Source organism: Aethalodelphis obliquidens, unplaced genomic scaffold (assembly GCF_003676395.1).
Source record: "Aethalodelphis obliquidens isolate GAN/ISIS:26980383/991018 unplaced genomic scaffold, ASM367639v1 scaffold90, whole genome shotgun sequence".
Taxonomy (NCBI): domain Eukaryota; kingdom Metazoa; phylum Chordata; class Mammalia; order Artiodactyla; family Delphinidae; genus Aethalodelphis; species Aethalodelphis obliquidens.
In genome coordinates, this window is record NW_020838034.1 from 5,758,794 (window position 1) to 5,780,332 (window position 21,539).

A 21,539-nucleotide genomic window follows, 5' to 3' on the forward strand; every position below is an offset into this window, starting at 1 on the left:
AGGTCTGGCTCTTTATAACTGATTAGAAGCTATTTTAAATGAATTATAATTAAAATAATAGCTAATATTTACTGAGGACTTACTAGGAGGTAATCTTGAACTATGTCAAGATTAGTAAACAAGTGTTAACCTGTGAGCCAAGTTAGAATAATATCTTGTATACGATATGGTTGTTTGCTGGAGTCCTGTTCACTCCTTTATTAGCTCTCATAATTTGCCTGCAGATTCCTTTGGATATTCTACATCAGCAGTAATGTGATCTAAAAACATGATAATTTGTGTCTCCTTTTCTAATCCACATACATTTTTATTTTTCTTGTCTCATTGCTTTGGCCAAGACACCAGTTAATTAATAGATAGTAGCAGTAACTGGAGAAATTCCTGCTTTATTCCTGACTTTGATAGTATTGCTTCTAAAGGCTCACTACCTAAATATTATGTTTGCTGTAGTTTTCTACAAATTTTTGCAATTATGAGTGAGTACTGAATTTTACCAAGTTTTTATTAAATCTTCTGAGATTTTACCAATTAACAAGAAGTCATTTTTAAAGATCCCACCATTATTTCCATGAGAGAAAGATAGATAGATAGATAGATAGATAGATAGATAGATAGATAGATTAGAAAGGTTATAAAAACACATGATCAGACTACTCATTCCAGAGAAGATGAAGTGGGCACATTTTTCTCTACTTTTCCAAAAATCCTGGACATTATATATAAAACACAAACACAAGAAGATTCTAAAAGGTGGAGAGAAGAAGTACTGGATAGGGACCTCAAGATCCAAGGAATGACATGGTGGTTAGTTCCCTGGGTTTCCTTTTTGTCATGTATATACCTTGGGCTGTGTGTTAAACAAGTCTGTAACCCAGAAATGCCAATCCCAAGAGAACTCTTCTCTCTCTTGGCAAAGGATGAGAAAAGAGATGGCCTAGCAAGATAGAAGCCTTTAGGCAATAATCACCTTATTCTGGCCAAATGCCATTGGAAAAATGTGGGACCCCACACCATCAGCAAGGCCAAGAGGAAGGCCTAGACCTCCATCTCTCTTGGCAGTAAGGAGGAATCCCTCCTCTTCCCAACTGAGGTGACGTCAGAAGAGGCTGATTGGGAAGACTGAACTTCCATTCCCACCCTGAAGTAATGAGGCACTACTTCCCTCTCTTGCTTGGGGTGTTATTGAGCAAAGACAAGGGAAAATTTGTATTTTCACAACCACCCAGTGGTAATAACATCACCTACCCCACCACCACAGTGTCAAAAATCCCTCATCATACCAAAAACCAGGAAAATATCAACTTGAATGAAGAAAAGGCAATCAATAGGCACCAAAACCAAGATGAGAGATGTTGGAATTATCTGACAAGGATTTTAAAGCAGCCATCATAAAAATACTTCAACAAGTAATTATAAAACCCCGGAAATGAAAAAAAAGACAAAACCACTAGAAAGTCTCAGCAAAAGAACAGAATATATGAAGAAGAAACAAAGGGAAGTTTTAGAAGTGAATAATGCAGTAAATGAAATTTAAAAGTCACTTGATGGGCTTAATAGCAAAACGGAGATTATAAAGGAAAGAATCAGTGTACTTGAAGATAGAAAATGCCCAACCTGAACAACAGAAAGAAAACAGACTGAAAAAAATTAACAGAGACTCAGAGCTCTATGGGGGCAATAATAGAAGATCTAACATTCTTGTTATCAAAGTCTCAGAATGAGAGGAGAAAAAATAAGAATGCTGGGCTAAAGAAAGAAAAACTATTCAAAAAGTATTGAAATTTCTCCAAACTTGGCAAAAAGCACAAATCTACAGATTCAAGAAACTGAATGAACCCCCAAAGAAACTCAAAGAAATACATACCAAGACACATTATAATCAACCAGCTGGAAACTAACAAAAAAGAAAAAAATATCTTCATAACAGAGAGAAACAACACATTAACTACAGGGGAAAACAATTTAAATGACTGCTGATTTCTCATCAGAAACCAATGCAGGCAAGAGGAGTAGCATAACATTTTTCAAGTGCTGAAATAGAAGAACTGTCAATCTAGAATTCTATACCCAGGGTCGGCAAGATCAAGTGCCTTACAAAAGGTGGTAAAAAGGGAGCCAAGAAGAAAGCAGTTGACCCATTTTCTAAGAAAGATTGGTATGATATGAAAGCACCAGCTATGTTCAATGTAAGAAATATTGGGAAAACACTAGTCACGAGAACTCAAGGAACCAAAATCTCATCTGATGGCCTCAAGGGTCATATTTTTGAAGTGAGCCTTGCTGATCTGCAGAATGATGAAGTTGCATTTAGAAAATTCATGCTAATTACTGAGGATGTTCAGGGCAAAAACTGCCCGACTAATTTCCATGGCATGGATCTTACCCATGATAAAATGTGCTCCATGGTCAAAAAATGTCAGACCATGATTGAAGCTCACACTGATGTCAAAACTACCTATGGTTATTTGCTTCGTCTATTCTGTACGGGTTTTACTAAAAAACGCAACAATCAGATTCGGAAGACCTCTTATGCCCAACACCAGCAGGTCCTCCAGATCCGCAAGAAGATGATGAAAATCATGACCCAAGAGGTGTAGACAAATGACTTGAAACAGGGTAAATAAATTCATGCCAGGCAGCATTGGGAAAGACAGAAAAGGTCTTCCAATCTATTTATCCACTCCATGATGCCTTTGTTAGAAAAGTAAAAATGCTGAAGAAGCCCAAGTTTGAATCGGGAAAACTCATGGAGCTACATAGTGAAGGTAGTAGTTCTGGAAAAGCTACTGGGGATGCAGCAGGTGCTAAAGTTGAGTGAACTGATGGATATGAGCCACCAGTCCAATAATCTGTTTAAAAATCAGACTTCCAATGGTGACAAATAAAAGATCTTATTTGTGAAAAAAATAGAATTCTATGCCCAGGAAATGAAGGTGAAATCAAGACATCCTCACTGTAAAGGAAAACTAAAAGTATTTGTCACCATCAGACCTACCCTAAAAGAATGGCTAAAGGAATATCTTGAAACAGAAAGAAAAAAGAAGGAAACTTGGAACATCAGGAATAAAGAAAGAGCAATGGAAAGAGTAAAAATATGGGTTAAATATCATGGACTATCCTTCTCCTCATTTCTTTCTTTTTATTGGCTGCACCAGGTGGCTTGCAGGGTTTTAGTTCCCCCACCAGGGATTTAACCCAGGCCCTGGAAGTGAAAGTACTGAGTCCTAATCACTGGACCGCCAAGGAATTCCCTATCCTTCTCCTCTTGAGTTTTCTAAATTATACTTGACAATTGAAGCAAAAATTATAACATTACCTGATATGGTTCTCAATATGTGGAGAGGATATGGTTAAGATAAGTTATCAAGGAGCGATGGTAAAGGAATCTTGTAAGGGTAATGTTTCTACATGCTAGTTGAACTGGTAAAAAGCCAACATCAGTAAACCATAAGTTACGTATGTTTAATGTAATGCCTTGAGCAGCCATTTAAAAATCTATTCAAAGAGATATACTCAAGATACACTATAGTAAATCAAAATGGAATTATTAAAAATATATTCAAATAACCTACAGAATGGCCAGGAAAGTAAAACGGAGGAATAAAAAACAGAAGAAACAAGAAGAAAATAAACAATAAAATGGCAGACTTAAGTCATAATATATCAATAATTACATTGTATAAATCAATGGAACAGAATAGGTAGCCCAGAATATACCCACACAAGTATAATCAACTGCTTTTTGACAGAGGTATAAAAGCAATTCAAAATAGACAACTAGTGAAAACATACTGTATAGCACAGGGAATTTTACTTAATGCACTGTGGTAACCTAAATGGGAAGGAAATCCAAAAAAGAGGGAATATATGTATATGTATAGCTAATTCATTTTGCTGTACAGTAGGAACTAATACAACATTGTAAAGCAACTATACTCCAATAAAAATTAATTTTAAAATAAAAAGCAATTCAATATAGAAAGGACAGTCTTTTCAACAAATGGTGCTGGAACAATTGGACAACCATATATTATGGATATAAGCCTCTTGTGGAATAAATGTATTACAAATATGTTCTCCCACTACGTGGCTTGCCTTTTTACTATTATAATGGTTACTTTTGATTAAAAGAACTTCTTAATTTTGCTGTACTATACTCTAAGCCTTCATTTTCTCATCTGTAAACTAGGCATTATGGTAGTATTTCACTCACAGGGTTGTTATGAGGAATAAATAAAAGAATACAGGTACTCCTGGTACTTAGCAAAGCTCAAAAGATATTATTATTATCCCCAGTGCCACCCTTTTTTCTCTGTATAACCTTCTATTTACTTCCAGGTTCTCTATTATGAATCTCTGAAAGGTCACATGTGTAACAGAAAATGCTGGCCATATGGAGAAAATTGAGATGACTCATTCTCAATCTCATGACCCCACCTACTTAAAATCCCAGCCGGGGTGACTATACCGGGTGACTATAAGAGGGAAGTGGGTTCATTTTAGTGACTGACATCCAAAGAGCAATATGCTTTCTTCCACAGCATGCTTCACCTTCATCTTTCTCCTCTGCCAGCTCACAGGTGAGTCCAGCAAGATCTTCCTGTTTTCTGGACTGCCTACCCCATCCTGCTTGTAGCTCCAGGCTTCTGGCTCCACTCTGGGCCTCTGGCTCAACTTAGGAGGCTCTGCTCCCTCATCTAATATTGCTTTTTTTTAAATAAAAAAAAAATCTTTATTGGAGTATAATTGCTTTACAATGGTGTGTTAGTTTCTACTTTATTAACAAAGTGAATCAGTTATACATATACATATGCTCCCATATCTCTTCCCTCTTGCGTCTCCCTCGCTCTCACCCTCCCTATCCCACCCTTCTAGGTGGTCACAAAGCACTGAGATGATCTCCCTGTGCTATGCGGCTGCTTCCCACTAGCTATCTATTTTATATTTGGTAGTGTATATATGTCCATGCCACTCTCTCACTTTGTCACAGCTTACCCTTCCCCCTCCCCATATCCTCAAGTCCATTCTCTAGTAGGTCTGTGTCTTTATTCCTGTCTTACCCCTAGGTTCTTCATGACACTTTTTTTTCTTCTTAGATTCCATATATATGTGTTAGCATATGGTATTTGTTTTTCTCTTTCTGACTTACTTCACTCTGTATGACAGACTCTAGGTCCATCCACCTCACTACAAATAACTCTATTTTGTTTCTTTTTATGGCTGAGTAATATTCCATTGTATATATGTGCCACATCTTCTTTATCCATTCATCTGATGATGGACACTTAGGTTGCTTCCATGTCCTGGCTATTGTAAATAGAGCTGCAATGAACATTTTGGTACATGACTCTTTTTGAATTTTGGTTTTCTCAGGGTATATGCCCAGTAATGGGATTGCTGGGTCATATGGTAGTTCTATTTGTAGTTTTTTAAGGAACCTCCATACTGTTCTCCATAGTGGCTGAACCAATTCACATTCCCACCAGCAGTGCAAGAGTATTCCCTTTTCTCCACACCCTCTCCAGCATTTATTGTTTCTAGATTTTTTGATGATGGCCATTCTGACTGGTGTGAGATGATAATTCACTGTAATTTTGATTTGCATTTCTCTAATGATTAATGATGTTGAGCATTGTTTCATGTGTTTGTTGGCAATCTGTATATCTGCTTTGGAGAAATGTCTATTTAGGTCTTCTGCCCATTTTTGGATTGGGTTGTTTGTTTTTTTGTTATTGAGCTGCATGAGCTGCTTGTAAATTTTGGAGATTAATCCTTTGTCAGTTCCTTCATTTGCAAAGATTTTCTCCCATTCTGAGGGTTGTATTTTGATCTTGTTTATGGTTTCTTTTGCTGTGCAAAAGCTTTTACGTCCTGTGGTCTCACAGAGGGTAGGAAGAGACTGGAGGGAGAGGAGAAGGAATGACTTTGGGAGTTGACTGCCCTTCTGACTGTCCCAGGGAACAAAGGGCTGAAAGAAGTGGTGTTGGGTATCAGGAAAACCTGTGTCCTTATCTGGATTCTGCCATGAAATAGATGAAGAATGTCATCTTCCTCGGACCTCAGCCTTCCTTCATTTTGAGGGTAATTTTAAGAACAAAATGAGATGGTACAGGTGTATATTTATTTACTTAGAAATATATATTTAAAATATTTTAATTCAAATACATTTATAACATTTATACATATACTTCTATGTTTTATATTTATGTAAATATAAATATGTATTATTTAGAAAAATATTTTAAATTATTATGCATTTAACAATCATACTGATGGCAGAGAACATTTGAATTTTCTCTCTTAACCCAAGTAACCCAATCAGTCTCTACTTAGAAAACCAACTCATAGGTAGGAACTTTATATTTAATGCCATGAAGGACTGAGGACTTTTCTATGCCTGTCACAGGTATTCTAGTCTTTCAAGATGTTACTATCTTCAGGGCTCTCAGGAAGGACCAGGAACCCCATAAGTTAGGAATATCTCTCTGGTCATCAAACTCATGGAGAACCACCATGAGGTCTCCCTCTGAGGATTTGGTGTGGCTGGTTCATTTATGTGTGCCCCAGGCCTGCCAGAAGAGAACTGCCCAAGCCCACGTAGTAAGTCAGGGCTCACTATCCTCTCTTCCCCGCCACCTGGTGTCTTGAACTGTTCAGCATCAACAGACTCTCACCCTCTGTGAGTTCGTTAAAAGTTTGCATTTTTAGGAAGCACCTGGTCCTGGAACTGGAACTGACCCTTACTTTAAAAATCACTCCTTGAACGGAAATGGTGATCAGAAGGGGAACTTGGGGATGGTGAAATGGGGAAGGACATGGCAGGACTTTTCAAAACCCAGGTGCCCACCTGAAACATGATCTGGGGCAGCAGGGTGCAAGTTGCAAGTGTGCACCCTGCTCCAGGAGGCTGTGGCAGCCTGCGTGCTATAACTTCCATGATTGAAAGAATAATCTGAGATTGTCATAGAGCCTCCAGTGGGCAGGACGGTGAAAGCAGTGCTGGCCCTGGAGAAGAACTCCTGGGCTTGACTTAGTAGCTATATTATTGTGGATAAGTTTCTTAGCCTCTGAACCTCGGTCTTTACAAGTATGTAAGAGAAAATGAAACTTAACTTGCAAATTATTGTCATGTTTTAAATAAGATATCAAATGCAAAACAATATAATAATAATCACCATTTATTAAGCTCCTATTACATCCAAGGCATTTTTCATACAATCTCCTCACAAATCTACAAGATAGATATTATTATCCCCAAAACTTAGGCTCTGAGAGGTCAAGTGTCTTAGGCACGATTACACAGCTATTAGGAGGTAGAACAGAAACTGAGTTTCCAAACCTAGTGCTCATTTCATCACACCAAACTAATGGCCTAATATTGTACCCTCAGAAAAAGTGCTCAATGAATGTGTATTTGAGATGAATCTTCCCCAGAGATTCCTTCCCTCTCCAGGTACATGAGGCCAAGGTAGGCAGTGGAAATGCCCAAGAAGAGTAGGGAACTCCATTTCCAGGATGTGAATGCACCAAACAAAATTCACCCTGGCCAAATTCAGAGGGACCAAGGAATAACTCTTGCAGCCTCAGTATTCTCATCTGGAAAATGGACACAATTTTATGATGATTATAGGATACAGTAGGGTTGAGGAGACAGTTTATAAAAGGAAATCAGAAAAAGTAGGTGAGGAGGTATTGGGGAGGTGTTGAAAAAGACCAGAAGAGACAAACAAGAGGAACGTTTCGGAGATGAGTGAGGCGCAGAACAGTAGGGAACTTGAATATGAATGTTGCAGGTTAGAACTGGAGTGTTGGCAAAGGTGGCTGGTGAATTGGGAGGCTTGTCAGCCTCTGTTCCATGTACATCTTACATGGTACTGATTGTAAATGCCCTTTCCAAGTACATTAATTAAGGGGAATTTGGGTAAAGAACAGTAGTTTCCAAAGTTGTTTTTTTCTTTTTTAAGCAGTCGTTTCCTTTTATAAAAAGAAAACTTACACAGAAACAAACAACTCTGATGCATAGAATTGAAGCCTCCCTGATGGAGGGGGGTAGTTCCATAGCTTCCACCCCATCCCCTACCCCCTTGACCTCCATCTAAGCTCCCAAGAAATACACTGAGGCACTGCCACAGACCTCAAAGGTAGCAGGGGCACAGCTTGGGAAACCCTGCCTTAGGAGCCCTTGTTACTAATCCTGGCCTTCCACTCACTTGGCACACATCACTATAACCTTCAGAGCACCAGACTCTTCATCTATAAAATGGGCTTGGACTAAGTAGTCCCTAAAATTCCTCCTAGCTTTGAGATGCTCTGATCCTTGGTTTCCATGGTGAGGGTGGCATGACACTGTGGTGCATTCTGATAGAGGCACCCAGTACTGGAAGGGGTGCTCGGGGACAGGGCTGGCAAGCAGGAGGTGGGCTTTACACACTCCGCTATGCCGAGGTCTTCCTCCTAGGTCACCATTCCTTGATTCTGGCTGTACTGATGGCGCCCCTTCCTCCTAATTTGGCTCCTTCCCTCCACTCAACACATGAGCCTTGGGGGAACAGGTTAAGTGGAGGAGGTGACAGCAAAAAGGAAAGGCAGGTGGCAAAAGGGAGGAGCTGTTGTCCGTTCTTGTTATGAAGAGCATCTTAGGGCTGAATCTTCTGGTGCCAAAAATACCTGAGACTTGGCCAGGGCAGAAAGCAGAGGGTCTCCTGTCCCAACTTCCTCAACCTCCAAAAGTAGGTTGGTGGGGATGCTTGCTGTAGGAATTATCTCCCTGCGTGGTGATTGGACTTACTCTTTTGCTGTGAATTAGCCAGTGACTGATGTATAGGCGTTAGTGTCCAGACCACCTTCTAAGAAGCTTACCTTACTGAGAAGCCATCCAAAGAAGTTTTGGGAAATCTCACTTTTAGCCATTCTTGCAGAAATGAGACCAAAAAGTGGGAAGGTTTCTCAAAGCCTGTCTCATAACACTCCTGCCTGTCGTCTCCTCTTGCCTCCCACCATGTCTCAGACTGCTCTGTACTTCTCGAAGTGTTTTCACATCTGTATTCACCCTTCATCCTTCCCTAAATCTTGGTGAATAAAGATTATTCTTTTTCTACTATGAGAGGTAAGAACACTGAAATTCAAATTTACGTTTAGGATGTAAACTGGGGATAAGCTGAAATTCAAAATGGTAGTGGGAGGTAGCAGTGGAAAGAATGCAGGCCTCTAGAGGAGATGGGGGAACAAACTAGCTTCTCATGTCACTTCTGCCACTTTCCAGTTTGGGGCCTTGGGAAAGTCACTCAGCATCTTGGACCCCCAATGTCTTCATCTATAAAGTGCAGCTTAACCTTTATCACATAGAGTTGACTTGAGGATCAAGAACGGGAATACCCATTAAACCAAGTATTCATTGCTTGAGTTATTATTACAGTGGAACCAGAATGGAACCCAGGTCTCCTGACCCCCATTTAGGCCAGACCTCTAACTTTTTTACACTGTTGCATGTTGTCTGGGAGAAGAGACCATCTCCACATGTCCCTGGATGAGACTCCAGACCCCATCACCAGGTGATCTGGAACCTAAAGCCTGTAGATCAGTGATCCGCTAACTCACAGCAAAATGGTATGTCCAGTCACCACCCATGGGAATAGCTCCTCATGGGGAATTTCAAGTGGAAAATGAAGTGACATTCATGGTGGAATTTCAGGGGGTAGGTGTGAGAAAGAGTTGAAGACTTCCTCAGGGAAGGGCTTTGAACTAGGATTTATGGGTCATAAATAAGACTTAGATAGACAGAGAAAAGGATAAAGCACCAATAAAAGCGTGAGTTAGGAGGTAAACTGGGGATAAGCTGAGGAAGGAGCCCTGGCTGCTTGTCTGGTGGTAGTAAGTGGGTGGCAGTCCAAGGCTTCATATCTTCCCACAGCATCAACTATTGCTGGCCTAGGAACAAAAGCCCTGATACAATCTCAGATTGTATCTCAGATACAATCAGATACAATCAACCTGGGACATGTGATACCCCTGAACTAATTACTGTGCAGAGGAAAGCTACCACTTGAGTTGAGTTACCCAAACCATATGGCTGCTACAAAATGAGGAAGGACTGAAATGAATGCAGAGGAGGCAAGTTACAACAGTCACCACATTGATCCAGGTGGGAGGGTAGATGAGTCTCATGGGGCCCAATCCTCCCTGGCCTTGTAGATAGGTGTTAGTAGCTACTCATTCTCTAGGGCCTTCTGATCACACAGGTCATGTTACATCCCCCACCCCCATCATGTGTTCCCTAAGTACTGTCATTTCCCCTTTCACAGCACATGTTGTTACTCATTTAATGACTCTCTCCCAATTCCATGAGTGCAAGGATCATGACTATCTTGCTCCCCAGTTATACCCTCAGCTCCTAAACAGTGCCAGGCACAAGTATGGAACTAAACAAATTTTAGTTAAAGGAAGGAATGACTGAATGAGCAGAGCATGACTTACCTAGACATGGTAAAACCCTATAGGGTCACACATCACAGGTGGAGAAGCCATCAGAGAAAGGGGAGCTTCAGTTCAGTCTTAGAAGCTGAGAAGAGAAGTGTCTTGTTTCTGGACCCTCTTTCACAGTCAACTGGGAAGAGGAAACAAAACTGGCTAGGACTTAACCAACCCAGGCCCCTAACGTCTGAGCTCACGTTTAGGGAATGGCATGGAACTACTTTCTTCTTTTACGACTCTTCTCCTCACCCTGAAGATACAATAAAGATAGACCAATATCTTCCACCTAGGTTCATGTTGGCAATTTGCACTGTATTGTCCTCCAATTTCATTCTAACAAGGAACAATGAATTTGGGGATATTTTCTTATATCTCCACACAATTAACATTTCTTAAAATGTACCCTAGGAAGATAGCACCATGTATATAAAGATGTAAAAAGAACAATTAATTATTCATGGCTTAAGTGCATGCACACATGCTAAAACACTAAAACCACATCCTTACAATTTTGTCACCTCCTTGACATATACATGTCCCCCAAACCTCACATGAAAATTAAAATACTCAAAGGTGCCCTAATCCAATAATTGAACCTACTTGGGTGCAAGTGATATCCAATCTTTATTTGACTGCAAAATATTCACCCCTTCCATCTCATGGTTGAAGTAAGAGAATGAATACATTAATTGATAAATCAAAAATTCAAATAAAACTGGTTTTGTCTATAACATTTAGTGGAAATATTTTGACACCCCATGAGATGATCAAAGAGAAAGTAACGAAAAACCATCCTCCCTTAGTATTAGAGTAGCAGGGAGGGTAGCTTTTTGGAAAATAGCTTACTTAACAGGATGATTTGATAAAGGCTTGAGTGATCCAAAGTATGTATGCATATATATAAATTATAGGGGAAAACTGTTTGAAAACAGGAATCAGCTCCTAAAAGGCATTTACTCAGGAAGAGAAACAAGTACTTTTAGAGATAAATTTAGCAAAAAATTTGGTCAAGATCCAAGACCTGTTATCAAGGGGCTAGGTCAACATTTGGTAGCACCAGATTCCCTTACTCTGGGGGCACTGGTAGAGCAGCTTGTACTTGAAGGAAGGTCACCAAAGGACTTGAATGGTAAATCGGGATTCCATGAGACCCCAGGGCTTCAGAATTGACACCTGAGCCCTTGAGGGAACTGAAGAAGGGGACTAATGGAAAGGGCTGGAGCTGGTAAAAATGCCAAGGGACCTTCAAACTGAGCCATAGTGGAAAGAGTCCAGACTCCAGGGCTGGAGTGACATTGGGTTAAATCCTCAAATTATCACCTGCTAGCTTTGTGCCCTTGGAAAACTTACTTACTTTTTTTGAATCTTAGGTTTGTTTTTGTTTTTTTAATCAAATCCAGTTAACAAACTTTTGCTGTAAAGGGCCAAATAGTAAAATTTTAAGCTTTGCAGGCAGTATGAGCTCTGTCACAACTATCCAACTCAGCCTCTGTAGTGGAAAAGCAACCACAGACAATGTGCAAAGGAAAGAACATGGCTGTGTTCCAATAAAACTTTATTTTCAAAAACAGGGGGCAGGCCAGGTTTGGCCCATGGGCTATTTATTAGGTTGCTGCTCAGTTGACCACTTCTGGAAGCTTTTTCAGCAGCCATTCCTAACTGTTTTTCACCTGGAGCCACAAAATCAGTGATGGTTGTTTGCAAGTCACACTCTCTGAGGTGAATTAAGATTGCACTGAAACAGAAATTTGGGAGGCAGGGAGCAGTAAAGCCCTACTACAATTCCTGATAGTTCAGGTTAAACATCACAAGGTAGCCTGGGCATATTCCAGAGCTCCCAGTCACTCACCCTTTTCCTTTCCACTCAAGGAAGGATATTGGAATTCAAGTGAATGAGAACCTCATTTGGGGATGAGCTTTAATTCACTCCCATCCACCATAAAATAAAAAGATAAATCATCCTCAAACTTCTAAGCTATCACTATCTTTAAAGACTTACAGCTTGCCTCTCGATGCCCTGGTTTGTGCTTAAGAACCTCTGCCCCAGGTCAGATAGACTGTTACCTTCTTCATCTGCAACAAAATCAGCTCTCCCAGGAGCAATCTGAGAGTCCTAAATGGAGCTTGGACAGTAACCTCCCCACTTGTCACCCCACAGGAACTTGTCAAGGATGCAGCCAACCTCATGGTCTACCTCAGAGCTTGGTCTTTTCAGCCAGAAATCTCTGGGAATGGGGTGGGTTTGCCTGTAGTCACCCCTTTCAGACAGAGAGTTCTGACCTCAGTGCCTTTGTGTGAGTGAGGTTCCAAAGGGTTTCCCAGGACTGGTTGGGTTAGACTGAGAGGGTTTCTTGGGACCTTTCCAGGACCCAAAGGGAGTGAGTAATTGGTGGCAAGGTCAGGAACTCAGGTTTATTTTATGGTTCTCTGTTTTTACAGGGCCAGCAGCCTGTGGAGTACTGAAAAAGCTAGTTGGTGCCCTTGGTGGGTCTGTGAATTTCCCACTGAATCTCTCAGCAGATCCAATTGACAGCATTATCTGGGTCTTCAACACAACCACTCTTGTCACCATACAGCCAACGTTGGCAGACAAAAAAGCCCTTATCATAGTGACCCAACATCGTAACAAGGAAAGGGTGAATTTCCCACATGAAGGCTACTCCCTGAAGCTCAGCAAACTGAAGAAGAATGACTCAGGTGTCTACCGTGTGGAGATACACAGCTCAACCCTCCAGGATCCCCTAACCCAGGAGTATGAGCTGCGTGTCTATGGTGAGCAGAACCAGTTCCAAAGGTGGATGACTGCCTTCTTAAAATGGTGAACTCCCTGATATTGGAGCTGTTCAGACAAAGGCTGGATAAACCCTTGGCAATAAAGTGGAAGAGGGAACTCATGCATGGATGAAGTAGATATAGCCAACCCTTGAAGTCCCCTCTTAGATATTCAGTAAGAAGGATTGTGGTGCAGCAGATAGGCTTTATGAGAAGTGACAATCACGCAGGTCAAATGTTGGCTTCTCTACTTACTAGTTACATGGCCTTCGACAAGTTACTTGATCTCTTTGAAACTTAGTTTCCATATCTGTAATGGGGAGTAAAGTGATACCTATCTTAGAAAGATTATCAGGTATAACTATCAATCACACCTCTTCCGGTGAAGATTCTAACCAAATGAGAAATAGACACAAGAATCAGAAAGGAAGATAAAAATATCAGTTTTATTTTTTCTGGTAAAGCTGGATAATAAAAATACTTTCCCCCAAGTCTAGACTTTGGTGCCTATTCAGGGAAAATGAACTTATGAAACAATTACTCAACCAGCTAAAAGAATAGCTGCCTTTCTCACTGAGCTGCAATATCAGGGACACCAGGAGATGGGCCTGCAGGTTTGCATGTAGGAGGTAGACCATGCACCTTGATCCAGGTGTGTCCTCCATATAGATATAGTTGAGAAGAATGGAAGACCTGCATTCTGCAGGCAAACTAGCAGGGGTGGGGGGAGGGGGGAGGGTAAACCACATTTAAACAGCAATCATAACAGCCCAAACATGTAAATAGAGAAATGTAGATGAGGGATGTCAGACTCACCATCTCAGCAATGAAACAATTGCTCATCCTCTGAAAGAGTGAGCACAAGGTAGAGAGGGGAACCAGAAGTGTTGCTCCAATACCTTTGTTCTCTCCTAGAGAGTAAAGTGAGTCTCTTCAAGGAAGCCTGAGGACAGGGGAATAGGGAGCCTCCAAAAAAGATAAAACTAATGAACATCTAAAATGCTTTTAACACAGTGCTTACCATATGCCTGTGCTTAGTAAATGGCAGCTCATTCTTGTTGCATTGTAATTATTTCTATTACTACTGTTGTTGTTTTATGGCTGTGGGCAATCTGACCTAGATTGTTCTCTTCCCCAGATAAGAATGAGAATTCTGCTCTGAATTGCTGCTTCCTCTCCACTCTGTAGCACACCAGGGAGATTCAGGTCCAAGGTTTACAAGAATAATGCAGAAAAAATGAGGGCTATGGGCATAATTTCCACACTTGGTTGTCTATTTCTCTTTTACAGAGCACCTGTCAAAGCCCAAAGTCATCATAGGTCTGCAGAACAATAAGAATGGCACATGTATAACCAATCTGACATGTTCCATGGAACAGGGAGGAGAGGATGTAACTTACAGCTGGAAGTCCCTGGGACAGGTGACCAATGAGTCCCATAGTGGCTCCACCCTCCCCATATCCTGGAGGCAGGAGAAAAGTGATATGACCTTCATCTGCATGGCCAGAAACCCCATCAGCAGCAACTCCTCAAACCCCATCTTTGCCTGGAAGCTCTGTGAAGGTGACTGTCTCTCCTCTTTCTCCAGGAGCCCCTGGTCTTAGGACCTATATCTTCTTCAGCTCCTGGCCCCCCTTGGGAACAAGCCCTTTGTGAAAACTGGAAGCCCTGGGGAAGTCATCAGACTGGGAGGAAGGTTGCAATTGCTCCAAAAGTTGGGTCATTTTCCCTAGCTGACTCTTCTCCCTGCCCTGTGCCTACACCCATTCTCTCTTTAAAGGTGCTGCTGGTGGCCTGGCTACCACTGTGATCCTCAAACTCCTGTTGTCACTCACCCTGCTCTGTTTCATTGCACTGGTGCTAATTATTTTGATCATACGAAGAGAAAGAAGAAAAGGTAGAGCGTGAACTATTTTTGTCTTCACCCTCAATCATGCATTTTCTCCTTCACTCATTCAACAGTATGTTGGACTGTGTGCCAAGCTTGGTGTTAGGCACTAAGGATGCAGAAATGAAGAAGCCATCATCTCTGTCCTAAAGGACAGCACCAGCCATCTGTACTCCTTAATTCTGGAGTGGAGAGAATACCTGAGCCCTTAACTTCTCTCCTAAGACAAAGGTTCTCCTAATTCCTTCTCCAGTGCCTGCCCTTCTCCTTCCCCTCAGAGGGACTTACTAGTGTATCCCTCCTGCTGACACAGGTCACACACTGTTGACTCTGCTCCCCTGACTGGGAGGCCATGGCCTTCAACCCTGAGGTCCACAAACCAGCACCGTCCGTTCAGCCCATCCCTGTCAGAGCCCCCAATCCATCCCAGTTCTCTCCATTGGATCAACTCCAGAGACTTCTCTCTACTCCCCACCTCAGTCTAGATACATTACTCCTGGAGAAGCCTTTCTCTGTCTTTCTCCAGGCTGTACCCCATGCTCTGTGTCCCTAAACCCTGCTGATTTGTCTTCTCGGGTTCCCACTGATACTGTCCACTCAGGGTATTGGGGAGGGACCTAAGCGTTGGTTGGGTACGAACTGAAAACTTTGAGATATTCTCTCCCTCCTGTAAACACTGTAAAAACATTTCTGATCTCCTCTGCTTCCTCTTTTGGCTGCCTTTGTCCAGAAATTGGGAAGTGAAGTGATGAGGGTGACCAGTTCATCTTGGGGTTCCTGGGTTTAGCACTGAAAGTCTCATGTCCTGGAAGACCCTTCAGTTACAGGGAAATCAGGATGGTTGGTCACCCTAAGTGGGTCATCCAGATGGTGGGCCAATGTGGGTGGCCAGGGGAAAGAGGAGCCAGCTCTGATTCTCTCCCAACTTGGTTTCAGAGTCCATTGAAGAGAAGAAGGGACTGAACCTTCATCCAGAAACTCTTAACTACTCCCCCACTTTTGGAGAGGCCTCGGAGTATGACACAATCTCTTACTTAAATGTGAGTTCTTTCCCGTCTTTCCTGGGGACTGATTCTCCTCTCTGAGGCCCTCCTTGCTTTACTTGAGATTTTTCCATGGATTTGGGCAACATGGGAAATGAAAATGTATAACCCTTTAAACCCAATGTACCTGTGCCTCCCCCAAGTCTTCATGGATTCTCTCTTGTGCAGGAACTGGTGGCCCCTGGAGCATCTGGCTCTGACCTAGCCAGTAACGCTCACACTGTGATCTACGGAATCACTCCTTCCCCTCCACTGTTCAAAATGGCCACTCAACAGACCCAATTCCTTTTGCATAGGATGGTGGGTAGAGAAATGTGACTTTGATATGATGTTTGAGTTATGGTATCAGAAAACTGGCTTTAGAGATGCCATTTCCTCTGAGGCAACTCAAGGAAGCATCAGGAGGGGGCTCAGAGGGTCCATGGTGGCTCTGGGCCCTCACTCAAGGCTTCCCAAGTGTGGGTCGCCAAGCTGCAGTGAACAAACACAAGGTTAATTCAAAGAACACTCTTTGAAAAGAAAATCCTAAGACTAAGGTTTAAAGAAATGCAAATAACAAGAGACAATTTGTAGACAAGAACTAGGTAGACAGCTTCAAAAGGTCCCCTGGCAAAAATCATTGCAGCTGAGGCTAGTTTGCTCCTTAGGTTTCATAGTGCCCTTTCCACATTGGCCCACTTAATGAAGAAATAAAAGCACTTTGGAGCTTCAAAACTCTTAGTTTTACTCCAGCCTTCAGTGTCTCCTGATCAGGATGCATCTCCTTACACTTATCCACAACTTTTCCAAGAGGAGGTATTATGTTTCCTCTTCGAAGTTGTTGGTGTCCTGAGAGCTCCTTCCTTCCTCACAGGGGTGACCTCTTTGTGCTTCACTCAGCCCGGCTTCTGTCAAATTCGATCACTTTATCACCATCCTCCCTCTTCCCCTGCTCAAGACACATTCCCTGGAGACCACAAGACTGTCCTAGATGTTCAGGAATAAACTTCACTGACCCAGGATATTTTTCTCCAGCCTGGAAGGAGCTTTTGTTATTGCTGTCATTGTTTTGTTTTGTTTTGTCCCTTTAGTCATCATTTCTGATTTGCCCCATAAGTTCTTTTGACTGATGAAAAAGTTTATTTCCAACATTGACAATATGATTTCAAATTATCCTTTAATAACCTTAGGAGGCTCATAGCTCATACAGTTTAAACAAGATACAGTTTTAAAATAATGCAATTTCTTCTTTTTAAAATTTTATTTATTTTTGGCTGCATTGGGTCCTTGTTGCTGTGCACGGGCTTTCTCTAGTGGTGTTGAGCAGGGGCTACTCTTCGTTGCGGTTCAGTCTTCTCATTGCAGTGGCGTCACTTGTTGCGGAGCACGGGTTCTAGGCACATGGGCTTCAGTAGTTGCAGCTTGCAGGATCTAGAGCACAGGCTCAGTAGTTGTGGTGCACGGGCTTAGTTGCTCCGTGGCATGTGGGATCTTTCCAGACCAGTGCTCGAACCCGCGTCCCCTGCATTGGCAGGTGGATTCTTAACCACTGTGCTACGAGGGAAGCCCGCAATTGCTTCTTGAAAAAAGTCATTAATAATTACAATAGCAGTCACTGACAAGAGCACTTCCCACTCCCCCATTCAGGCTCCAGAACCCTCTCTTCTCTCTCACCGTCTCCTCCCACCTCTGTTTTCCCTTCTCTGGATTCTGGATGTCTCTTTGGCCTTGTCTATGTGACCCAGGGGGTTGGCAATGATTTCTTTTGTTTGTTTTTTGTTTTTTAACAGAGCACTGTACCAGAGGAAAATGCAGTAAATACACTTTATTCCACTGTGCAAATACCCCCAAAGGTAAGAAGCTTTAGAGCTGAGTTTTATCTTAGCTGTCCCATCCTTCTTCCTGTTTCAAGTTTAGCTAGAATTTCTTGGACCCCAGAGATCTCATTTTCCCTGGTACTAAAAGGCACACCAGGATACCCATTCCCTTTGCTTAAGGTTACACAAGTATGTGGGGAATAGAAGAGAACTGTGTTTTAGGAGTGAAAATGGGGGCAATGTGGAACAAATAGAGTAGGAGAGAGGTTCCAGGCAGGATCAATAGGGAAAATCAGCAGGATCCTGACTGAGGGCCTGGGGAAAGTTCCATGGCTTAGGCTGTGCCTGGGAGAAAGGGATGGCTGGGGAGACAACTCCGGCTTGTTTCTGAGCCACTAGTAAACTGGAGGCAGGAGAGTGTTCCTCTTCTTTTCCATGGTCTAGCTATGTTACATGCGATTTGCAACTTCTCCCCAGTCAAGCTACTAACGTAGTAAGCTTTTAAAGCTTATTCCTTCACAGATCACACTTGGCAGAAGCCAGGAATGCCTTCCTGTCTCCTCTCCCAACCACATCAGAAAAATGAGGATGGGTAATGCACTTTGCCTAGTAATAGGAAAGGTTGGTTTGGATAGATCATTAGAAGGAAAGTTGAGTTCATTAAGCATTCAACAAGATAAATGTGGGTTAGGCTTGAGGAGTAGTTTTTCTAAGGTCAAAATGACTAAACAGTGGGAGAAAGCATAGCGAGAGGTTTAGGTTGGGTACCCTTGGCAATGAAGAGTTTCTGGGATGGTGGGGTCTCCTGAGGGGATCCATAGTTCTGCTCCTCTTCAGTGTTCTGCATCCTTATGTCTGCCCAGCAGGTGGAGAAATCCCACTCACTGCCCACGTTGCCAGACACACCAAGGAAATTTACCCATGAGAATGTCAACTAAGCAGCCATGTGCTCCAAAGAAAATGGTCAAAAGATTTCACTGACTTAATCAAAAACATCAAGGAAGAATGAAGGACACTGACTTCCTTCCAGAATAAAGTATCCCTTAGGCTCCTACAGACTTAAGAGTTCCCAATCTGGGAATTTCCTGGTGGTCCAGTGGTTAAGACTCTGTGCTGTCACTGCTGAGGTCCGGGGTTCAATCCCTGGTTGGGGAACTAAAATCCCACAAGCAGTGTGGTGAGGCCAAAAAAAAAAAAGAGAGAGAGAGAGAGCTCTTCATCCTACCCACTGCTGAGAAATCTCTTCGAATCCAGAATCCCTCCTGGAAATGTGATTGGGAATTTATCAGCCAACTCAAAGCAAGGGCTTAGAAGCATCTCTGTTGAAATGTAAATGCGGTTTCACACATTTGAATGACAGCTCCCCTTCCAGGGTTTGGAGATGAGGAATATACCAAGGGTTAGGTTGCCAAGAGGGCAAGAACTTCGGATCAGCCAGCTGATGTTCCCCGCAGAAGCAGAAGACAGCAGTCAGAAATGGATTTATTTACTGACTCATCAACGACGTGCCTGGCACTGCGCTGAGCTAACTGTGATTTTCATCAGATGTGCTCTCTGTTCTCCTGAAACCGACCCTTCATGAATTATTTCCGTGGGCAGTGGCATCAGGCCTGACCACGGATTCCCAACACCCAGGGGGTCAGGTGTGGATTCACAGGACTTGGGAGTCAAAGAACACAAGGACAGAGAAGCCAGGTAGAAGACCAGGTAGAAGCCAAGTGAAAACTCAGAAGTGTGATTGACCACTGCCCCAGCTTCATTTACACTTTTGTGCTACAAGGGAGAAACCCAGGCCTTAGGCCTATGTAGGAGCCCATCTCAGTGGAAGAACTGCCCTGAAGACATACTTTCAATCTATTTATAGGAGACTTGCAAACATTTAAAGTTGTTTAATTCAATCAATGAATATTTATTAGGAACCTCTGTTAGGTCAGTCTAGCAAATAAGACAGACATGATCCCTGCCCCCATAGAGCTCACCTTTTTAATGAAATGAGAAATATGTGGAGGGAGAGTGTTGCTTTGGATGTCTTCCTGGACACGCATCTTGAATGGAAATGTTGGAAAGGGATCTGAGGTCTCAGGTCTAGGGTTGTGAAGTATTTCCTTTATTCAAGGGAAAACAACTTCTGCATTGGGGGAGTACAGTGCCTCACAAGCAGTGCAGCACTCTTCCTGAGGGATTTTGGACAAGAGTGAGTTTTATAGAGTTTTAGAAGAGGCAACTTAGAAACAGGGCGTGATCGGCTAAGAGGTGGGAATTTCCCTCTAAGTTCTAGTTTCTAGGGTAAGGTGAGCTAGGGAAAGCTGAGTTGGAGGATTGTGATGAGTGGATGTTAGGTTCCTGGACAGGTGTTTCCCATAAGTGCAGGCTGACTTAGGCTTAGATTCGTGATGTGGGCTGGACCACTGGGGCAGCTACCATTTTGTGGGTCCAAATATATGAACTATTAGAAATAAAGTGAAGAAATGTGTGTTAAAGTTTGTGAAAGGAGAAAATATCTGCTCTGTGTAGAAAGGCCCACGTGGGAGAAGAGCAAGTCCACTGGCTGACAGCCAAGCTGAGCTTCCAGCCGACAGCCAGCACCAGCTGCCAGCCACGAGAGTGAAGCCATTCTGGATATTCCATCATTCTTGACACCTCAATCAACACCACGTGAAGCAGAAGAACCAGCTAGGAAATCCAGAGAATAGTAAGAAATTTAAAAATTGTTGTTTTAAACCATGAGAGAGAAAGAGAGAGAGAGAGAAAGAGAGAGAGAGAGGAAATATCTAGAGAAAAAAAAACTTCCGATAGGGCTTCCCTGGTGGCGCAGTGGTTGAGAGTCCGCCTGCCAATGCAGGGGACATGGGTTCGTGCCCCGGTCCGGGAAGATCCCACATGCCTCGGAGTGGCTAGGCCCGTGAGCCATGGCCGCTGAGCCTGCGCGTCCAGAGCCTGTGCTCCGCAATGGGAGAGGCCACAGCAGTGAGAGGCCCGCGTACCGCAAAAAAAAAAAAACTTTCAGATATAAAATGGCCAATGTAAGAGATAATAAGCTGTCAAGAAAAAAACTAAAAGGGAGGGGACCAACAGAACAGTCTGAGGCTGATTTGAGGGGAAACAAAGGTTGTGAGTAGGAGGCAGTCCCCCAGCTCTGAGGAACCTGGAGGAGGGCCCAGCTGGCCTCCACGTGGAGCCGTGCAGATGTAGATGAGAAAAAATAATTTTCCTCTGCCCTTCTGGGTTCTTGACTGAGACCCCACAATAAAAAGATTAACAGAAGAAAAACAAACACGTTTAATAACAAGTATTCCTCCTATATACATGTGAGATACCCAGGAAAACTGAATAAACCTCCCTGAAATGGCCTCTTCCATCACCATCTCCAGACAAAAGAAGATGGAGGTGGGGACAGTTATGGGAGGTTATCAGGCAAAGCACAGTACCACATGATTGTTACACAGTTTTAAATCACTGCCCTCTCCATTGATGAGTTTTTAGAGATTTAGTCACCCCCCTCCTCCTGGTACAGAGAAGGAGACGCCCTCGCAAATGGAGATTTCTCTTGTAAATGTAAATGTCTCTTAC

At 42.6% G+C, this 21,539-nt stretch overlaps 1 protein-coding gene and 1 pseudogene across 3 annotated transcripts; both read left to right on the forward strand.

Moving 5' to 3' along the window:
- Positions 1 to 2,101: 2,101 nt before the first annotated feature.
- Positions 2,102 to 2,857, forward strand: LOC113614029 (40S ribosomal protein S3a-like; annotated as a pseudogene).
- Positions 2,858 to 4,494: 1,637 nt separating this feature from the next.
- On the forward strand, positions 4,495 to 19,897 carry SLAMF7 (SLAM family member 7). Of its 3 annotated transcripts, none has more exons than XM_027095300.1 (7): positions 4,495 to 4,580; positions 12,910 to 13,242; positions 14,533 to 14,805; positions 15,023 to 15,139; positions 16,067 to 16,170; positions 17,943 to 18,005; positions 18,833 to 19,897. In XM_027095300.1, exons 1-7 carry the CDS (start codon positions 4,526 to 4,528, stop codon positions 18,905 to 18,907), a joined length of 1,020 nt encoding a protein of 339 aa, XP_026951101.1. In that variant the 5' UTR covers positions 4,495 to 4,525; the 3' UTR covers positions 18,908 to 19,897. The 3 variants fall into 3 exon arrangements, with proteins under 3 accessions (XP_026951101.1, XP_026951102.1, XP_026951104.1); XM_027095301.1 differs by having other exon boundaries at positions 18,836 to 19,897; XM_027095303.1 differs by lacking the exon at positions 16,067 to 16,170 and having other exon boundaries at positions 18,836 to 19,897.
- Positions 19,898 to 21,539: the final 1,642 nt, after the last annotated feature.